Below are 8,602 nucleotides of genomic sequence, written 5' to 3'. Positions count from 1 at the left end.
ACGGGAGTCTAAATATTAGGCTAAGCTAGCTACTAACTACTATTTACAGAGCTCGTTAGCATGCTATTGTTGTTGTTAGCATTACCGTTTTACCTCCCTTATGATGAATTCCTGTTCTGTGACTATATAGAAGTGTCTATTTGTACGTCTCTAAATGTTTTGATGAACCCTCTTGTAAACAAGTGTAATGCTTAATTGGGTCGTCCACTCACAGTTAACAGTCTTTGTATTGAGTTTGTGCTCGAAATGTACTGTAATTCTGCAAACTGTTAATATATATTTCAATCAATCAATAGTGTAGGCTATACGGTGCTGCTTGCGTATTAGGCCATGGCTCTATAGGATTTATAGGCCCCGGGTTATAGTTTCAATGTACTTTTATTATTATCTATATTCAACCTTTGTACTGATACGTTCTTGGTTTACCTATAGGCTATGATCCTCGATTACGGTTTCTATGCATGTGGTGTATTACCGTATGTTGACATTGCTTATGGTAAATCTAAAGAGTCATTGTATTAAAACAAATACAATAGAATAAAGTTGGCAATAGAGGTAGAAAAATACATGGTAAAAGCTGTTTTCTGCTGTGTTCATGAGCATGGTTAGCTCTGCATTTACGTGCTGGAGTAGTTAGGAATACAGTATGGTGTAGTAGTTATGTATGGTAATTCTGTGTCTGTGTGTCTTCTTTCCAGACAAGCCCGTCATTGGAGTCTCCAGTCATCCTAATTCTCCAGACATCTGACCATCTCCTTAGTGCTTCCCACACCAGCATCTGTCTACGTCCAGATTCCAGAGGTAAGTCTGGGATGTCCTACTGATTGATGCCAGCTTTGAGTTGGTTACCACAGCACAAGCTTTTTTCCAGGGAGTTCTGTCTCGATGACTAGCCTCATCCTCCTGACTGCTATCAATTTAGGTCCCTGTACAGACATGTGTAGGTAATAAGGTCCTGTTAAGGCCCATATCCATAAATGCTCCATAGGGAGTGGACAAAACAAACGAGAGAAATTTCACATGTTTTGTCTGTGTATTTATACTGACTGTTCCCAATATATCTACCGTTCATTTTCACAGAAGAGAAGAGAAGAGAAGAGAAGAGAAGAAAAGAAGAGGAGGAGGAGAAGAGAAGAGAAGAGAAGAGAAGAGAAGAGAAGGGAAGGGAAGAGAATTAAGGTAAGGAGAAATATGGAGCACGCACACGCACACACACACCTTCATTCAAAGGGCTTTATCTGTTACGAATGAGTATGTTGGACCCAAAAGCGACAGCAGGCAGAACAAGTAAACTTAGAAGGATGTCTTAACAAAACACAGGAACTTCCATAAATGGGAAAACGGGTAAATAACAGGACTTTCCGAATACAGGACAGACTCACTCACCAGGGAGCTAGAAACCAACAAGAATACAATGCAAATGCGGGGTTTAAATAGACACAGGGATAACAGATGGCGCACACACAGGTAGGGCCTATACTAAATTGACAATCAACACTGGGATAGGCTGAAGGGGACTAAAAGGAAGGCCAGTGCAAGCATGCTCTGTTGCACTGGCCTAAAAGTGGGTCCTTTAAAACGGCTTCAACTTCTGAGAATGTGATGTCCTACTGATTGATGCCAGCTTTGTGTTGGTTACCACAGCACAAGCTTTTTTCCAGGGAGTTCTGTCTCGATGACTAGCCTCATCCTCCTGACTGCTATCAATTTAGGTCCCTGTACAGACATTTGTAGGTAATAAGGTCCTGTTAAGGCCCATATCCATAAATGCTCCATAGGGAGTGGACAAAACAAACGAGAGAAATTTCACATGTTTTGTCTGTGTATTTATATCTGTTTGGTTGCTGACTGTTCCCAATATTTTTGTTTCAGTAAAATGTCGACACGCAGAAAGAGCGAGCCATTGTCCGCCAAGGAGAGACTGGAAGCGCTTGCTGAGGTTGCGGATGCGTTTGTTGAGACGGAGGTAAGTACATTCTCGTTGTACATGCATGTGAAATAATTTTAACTCCAGTTAGTTGATGCCCATTTCTCTACATTTCATGACATCTCCGTATAGAGAGCTAAAGGCCAAGCTACCAGCCAAGCTACAGCGACAACTCAGAAGCCTGAAGTTAGCTGGTCGATGAGGGATGCTGATGGGATTCGTGTAAAAACCAGCAAACGCAGGAGAAAGGCTTCATCTTATGGTTAGTCTCCATCTATGGAGAGTGATTTTGATGGATTGAAGTGGTTGGAGTATGTATAGGGTAATCATTTGATAGTGTCTGTTATTGTTTTGATTTATGCTGGCAAAGAGTTTGAACATATTTGGTCTAATGTGGTTGCTGTTTCTCCAGTTGGTACATCCACTACACCATCTACGTCCACTACACCATCTGTGTCAACACCATGGCTCGGTTACCAAGAACCTGGTAAGTATAAATGTACTTAAAATAAATTCCTCAAAGAAGACTATGGCAGTGATGTTTTATTTTTCTTGTGTTTCTCTCCCTGAAGATTTTAATAGGCAGATGCTCGAAGAGCTTCTTCAGGACACTGCGTATGATTGTGTAGAGCAGCCAACACAGTCTCACACTTGGAGTCAAAGGCAGAAAGATGTCCAACTAGGCTGGCAACAGGCAAGAGACCACAATGTGGACAACGTGTTGTCAGCGGAGAACATCGTGGAGAGGACGTGTCAACACTGTCACTTGAGAGAAGCTGTCATCCGTTGTGGGGAATGTATGCCTTCAGAGTCGTTTTGTGCAGAGTGTGATCGTTTGGTACATGAACGTCACACTCTGCACAATAGGCAAACCACCATGTGTGGTTATTATAAATACATTCCCCCAACAGAGTCGGTGAATCTCAGTGATGGGAAATACATCATCTGTGAACAAGGTCTCTTTTTCAATTAACAGACAACATTGGCTCATTATAACCTGTTATCCCAGTACCTTCACACAACCCAAACATTTCATCCTGATTGTCCTTTGCCCCTTCAGATTGTTTGCTGCCAACAGCATATCCTGGAAAGATATGCACCTGTGACACGTTTGATGTTTCAGTCTCAGCTGGTAGAGCCATCATACTGGTTTCCATAAATGGTAGGAATTTAAGTCTTCATCTATGTAGATGCACACACCGTATGTGTTTAATAGACATTACTTAAGTTCCTTGCTATGTCTCATTTACTCTCAGGCCGCTATGATCTTCGCCTCCCAGTGCTGTCGTGCAAACAGTGCTCTAAGCAGTGGTCTCCGGAGGTCAGGGACTTTGTCAGAAGTGGCTACTGGCCTGGAACCATGCAAGCCCAGACACTGTTCCACCAGGATGTCTTCCACTCCTTTGAGGCAATGAAGACATCAGCTCCAGCGTTGTCTAGACAAGCCTTCACAACCATGTTGGACCAGAGGACAAAGCAGTTTGGAAGAGTGAGTAATTAGTTTGTCATGTCGTTAAGCCAGTTTATTTAATTTTATTTATGTAGCAGTCATATTAATTATTATATCTTTTCAGACTGGCAAAGTGAATGCAGGTTCTTTTCAGACAAGCTTTCTGCAGTATATGTACTGCAAGTCTGTTGAGAACCAGCTTCACGGAGATGAACAACGCTTTGTCTGTCCTGCTTGCACCCCGGACATGCTGGCTGTTTCAGTTGATGGCAACAGAAAACTGTACAGGTTCCAGCAAAAAAAACAGTTAGTTTGTCTTTCCTATAAACACTATCGTAATGTTTTTTATTTATTTAAGATGACACTTCAGCTGTTGAATGTAATAACTGTTACTTTGTGACCTTGTTTTGAAAATGTGTGTATGTAGGAGTGAAGAGCCAGGGTTCTTTGATGGCTTGTTCTTGGCAAAAGACTCTGAGGTGTCAACTTTTGTTGAGGAGGTCAGAGGAGTTGTAACAAGTGTAAGTTTTAAACAAGTGAAACATGGCTCAGCCAAAAAAAAGTCTTGACTGTATGTTTCAGTATTGAGCCCTGCTATCTATTGTCTAACTATTAATACTGTATATTCTAACTATGTGCTTTGGTAGACTGCGGGAAAAGCGATGTGTGGGAATTCGCACTGGAGAGCTGCTAGGGAGACGTCCAAGCAGGCCAACAGGTTGGACGAAGAAGGCATTGAAGTTGCCGTTTGTAGGCACGGATTCCTTCTTAGAGGTTAGTATTAGTATTGATGATAAATTGAACATACAAAAAGATATCATGATTATCTAAAGCACAATAATATGCTCCTAATCACCCCTCCCCTCCAAAGGTCTGAATATGTACAGAGGAGAAATCTTTGCCTACCCGATGTTTCTCCAGCAAGAGTACAAGAGTGCCACATTCTTGGCCATGGATGTGACCTGCAGATACGTACCTTACCTGGCGAAGGTGTCGGAGAACCTGGCCCATCTTCAACCCCTTCTGAGCATGAAACCGTGCTTGTCTGTCATGCATGCTAAAGCACACACTACAAAATGCGAGGTGATGCGTCATACTGCTTGATGAAATTAGATTGTCACAATGCATGGCAATGTTAGCCACAGAACAATGGTCTGAACTGACCCAAACTATATAACCATAGTAACCTATGGCTATGCATCAATATTGACCATGCGTCTGGCCACACTGTTCATACTTCCTATAGATCCAGTGGAATGCGAGGAACCAGGAGGGAGTTGGGACCACTCTCGGTGAAGAGGTTGAGCAGGTCAACAGTTTCCTGTCCAGATGTGCCCTGACCACCAAGTATATGATGAAGTCAGGTTTGTAAGCTTATTTAACCCCCTGCTACTTTTAGCCTGCAAAGGTACACTAAACATTTTCAACAATCTTATTTGGATTTGTGTTACAGTAAGAACTGACATGCTTGCGGTCCATGCCATGGGGTGGAATCTCCGTAAAGCCATTGGCCTACACTCCGCTTTGTCTTCCAGATACAAAAAGGTATGTTCTTTTGTTAAAAAAACGTAATGTGTAACTCTGATCATGATTCAACTTCAAATGCTATTTCATGAACACATTTGTAAATTACAGTGTTCTGTATTGCAATTTTGCAGACTGTCGAGAAGACTTTGGAGGTAACGGAGGGACTCGGGAAGCTGCAGGAACAGTTTAAGTGCACAGATGACATGCTGCAACAGTGGGTCATTGATGTGAAGCAGTGGGCCAGTACCGGTAAGAACAATGTCCTCACATGGACAACACGCATCAATGTGTGTGGGGAAGAATCAATCTGACGGCTGACAATGAGTACATTTTTAGAACTTGTGTGAACACTTTTTTGTTTCTTAGGAAGTGCAGCAGCCAGTTCTGTGTCATCAGAGATGCATTGTTTGCAGCTCTCCATTGACTCGCTTTTTGTGAGCATCTGTCAGAAGAAACACTACCTCTACAGACAGAATGGTATGTATTGTGAAATTATTTTGCTGGCTCTTGCAGTATGTCAGTTTTGTTCGTTACACAGCAATTAAATTGCAAACCAATTAATCAAGAGGGCAAAACTTACATTGCCTGTAAAACTATAACTATACATAATACATTTCACTCATTTACTGGACAGAGCCCAAATCACAGCTTTTTGTAATACTATTTTGCAGATCGCAACAAAAGGCGTCAGAAAATCACCCAGAAGATTGGCCAGGAGAAGAAACGCTTGTTGGATGATGTCCAGAGGTATGTAATAGATATTTTCGAATCCTAAATCGATTGCCAAATATATTGGTGTATTTCTCTGCCTTCCATTCAATAGTCCAGTCTGAAATGGCACATTGGTGAGAGAGCTTGCTGACTAGACCACAGTGGTCCTCCATGCTTACTATCACTCTGTCAGCGAAGTGTATTTGTCTCATCTTTAGAATATATCCTTTTATGACCAGGTATTTACAGTATAGCACATTAGATTGGGTTTGGGGAACAGGCCAGGAGGCTTGTTGATCTGTATGCTGTTCTGGCTTAATCTTCATTCTCAACACTTCACCCTGCCTGGTATTAATATTTTACATTATAGGTACAACCAACAACCTGATGCAACCCCTGTGGATATAAGCACTGTTGTGCAGAAACTGTCCAACAAAGCTGTGGAGAGCATGATATGGCCATGGCAGGAACAGAACACAGGTGTTTATTATAATACCGGTATCTCTATTAGACTTTGTGAGCTCGTTTGAGATGACTTTTTGTATTTATTTATAATTAATAATTCAATGTTTTCATATCATCACAGATGGTGTCAACATCCTCTGTAAGAAACAGCTTTTTGACCAGGTGATGCTTCTGTCACGACTGGCAGAGGAAAAGCAGATTCTGGTAAAGGAGATGATGCAACACTGTGCCTTCTTAAAGGACTCTGTAGCAAAAGTGCAAACACAGATGGGAACTGTCTTGTCACAGACGGGAAGTAAGTACAACTCCATCTGTCTTTTTATGAAATTGTCCAAGTGAGAGACATGTTGGTTTTTCGTTACCGTTCATTTTAACATGTGTGGTTTGAATTGAATTCCATTAATGTTCTTGTGTATATATTCTAGCTTTTCCAAATGTATTGACCGAGGAGGGTTCGAGGGGCCTAATCTGTCTGCTCAAGAGAAGATTGGAGGACCTTAAACTCAAGCAGCAGATTGCAGGGAGAGCCTACAAGGCCATTCTGGGGCCAAGTCTCCAACTGTTGGAAGAACAGGAGGCAGAGATGGAGGAGGAAAGAGAGTGTCAACCAGAAAGCTCGGACGACGATGACGACGACGAGGAGGACACTGCGATATGAGACTACATATTGCCTGGGATGTATACAAGGTTGACCAGTGGATTATTTTATTTGCTTTTTTTCTCCTTTTGGAGTGGATTATTTTATTTGCTTTTTTTCACGGTATTGTTTGACTGGGGGCACCCCTAACCTGCGCACGGCTCAGGAACGTCCTGCGCTGAACGGACTGTGTACACTACACACAAGCGCAATGACATGAAGCGGTGTTTGAAGGTTTTTCCAGAAAGACCTGTTGTAAATGTCATTTTACTTTTTGGCTGTCTCATTTTTAAAATGGTACTTATATAGCGCCTTTATCCAAGGTGCATTACATTCACACACACATTTATACACCGATGCCGGAGGAAACCATGCAAGGTTTCGAAAACGTTCAAAACGTTTGAATATACCCCCTTTTCCTCATAGATGCAGATGGATCTCCGATCTACACATGTCAGTTCAGTTTTCATTTATGCTTGCTGTTTTTGGCGATTTGCTGCAGTGTTGGGTCAGACGTGCTCCCGTTGCATTCGTTCAGCATAATGTCAATTTCAAATTTTAATATTTCCAAAATTATTACAGTTTTGACATTATTATGTCAACTGTTCCTGTGTGTGGGGGGAGGAGGGGGAGAATGTTTAGGCCTGTCTCTACAATACAAATCTCTCTACAATACAAACAGCAGCATAATGTAAAATGTAAAAAATAAACAACAGAAAAACACATTGGACACAACTGGACATAATCACAACAAGACCATAGACTTCAGACACAGGACCATAAGCAGGCAGAAAGGAGAGTGTATACTGCTCTGTGTTCATTCTCGGATGGAAGGTGAGCCTACGACTAAAGGTCCTCACTGTATATTTATTGATTGAATACTTAACAGGCTTTGGGCTAAGCCCCTATAGGGCCATGGCTTGTTTCCATTGTGGTATTCTGTATAATATCGGAATCAGTCAGAATCTGTATCGGCAAATATGACCCTGTGATTAATCGTAGCTCGGATATCGGTCGTAATTTCATTATTGTAGAGCTATTACATTTATTTACCTTTTTAAAAAGGAGATGGCTATTTGTAGGCCTATTATACAGGGAAAAATGCATCCTTGACTCATTTGGAGCATCAATAGTACTACCTTTGCTTGTTGATCTGTGTAAAGCATGTTGAATTCCCTTGTTGAAATGTGCTATACAAATAAAACTGCCTTGCTTTTTAATAACCTATTTGTAATTTCTTGACTTTGAAATCCTACTAAATACTTCAATCTATAAATTAGTAGCTTAATGACTAGTAATACATTGTCTTCATGTCCAATGTATTAGCTTTTACTTTTCAGGATTTCAATTCAAATATAGTAAAAATAGATGATCTACAAGCTCAAAATGCGTCACAATGTCACGTTTTGAGCTTGTAGATCGGCTATTTTTGCGACAACAGTAACATACATATGTCCATCTATTTTCTGTGTTTTTGTAATCTGCATTTTTAATATTGATGTAACTTTAGATGTTCTTAATAGCGTTCTTCTCCAATGGGTTCTCAATGTTTTATTGTACTGAAAACTCCTTGTTTTGCAACATAGCTGAGTTGTCTGTTTTTGGCCATAAAATTCATTAATGCATTCAAGTTTTTTTTTATTCTCGATTACAGTAATTTAACTCATTAGTGGTGCAAACCACTTCCTTAAGTGAGTGTGTGTGGGTGCCTGCCTGCCTGGGTGCGTCTGAGCATGAAAACAGCATGGGTTTTTTTTCACCACCTGTGCGCAACCTAACATGCGCACAAACACACACGCACATATTAACTGTATATATGGTGATTTCAGGTGTGCCAGTACAGTAGTGGGTACAGTAGAGAGACCCCCACACGGTAACTCTGTCA

General features: G+C 41.2%; 1 protein-coding gene across 1 annotated transcript; it reads left to right on the top strand.

The window, feature by feature from the left end:
- The first annotated feature begins 1,873 nt into the window (after window positions 1–1,873).
- On the top strand, window positions 1,874–6,749 carry LOC306943159 (uncharacterized protein). The gene is made up of 18 exons (XM_079529360.1): window positions 1,874–1,966; window positions 2,060–2,189; window positions 2,340–2,414; window positions 2,500–2,883; window positions 2,988–3,089; window positions 3,184–3,416; window positions 3,502–3,683; window positions 3,805–3,898; window positions 4,025–4,151; window positions 4,249–4,460; window positions 4,624–4,741; window positions 4,831–4,922; window positions 5,036–5,153; window positions 5,271–5,381; window positions 5,576–5,651; window positions 5,986–6,095; window positions 6,202–6,375; window positions 6,506–6,749. Exons 1-18 carry the CDS (start codon window positions 1,877–1,879, stop codon window positions 6,736–6,738), a joined length of 2,661 nt encoding a protein of 886 aa, XP_079385486.1. The 5' UTR covers window positions 1,874–1,876; the 3' UTR covers window positions 6,739–6,749.
- Window positions 6,750–8,602: the final 1,853 nt, after the last annotated feature.

The sequence above is a fragment of the Electrona antarctica genome, assembly GCF_951216825.1.
Source record: "Electrona antarctica genome assembly, chromosome: 19".
NCBI classification, from domain to species: domain Eukaryota; kingdom Metazoa; phylum Chordata; class Actinopteri; order Myctophiformes; family Myctophidae; genus Electrona; species Electrona antarctica.
This window is presented reverse-complemented; position numbering and strand designations above follow the sequence as displayed.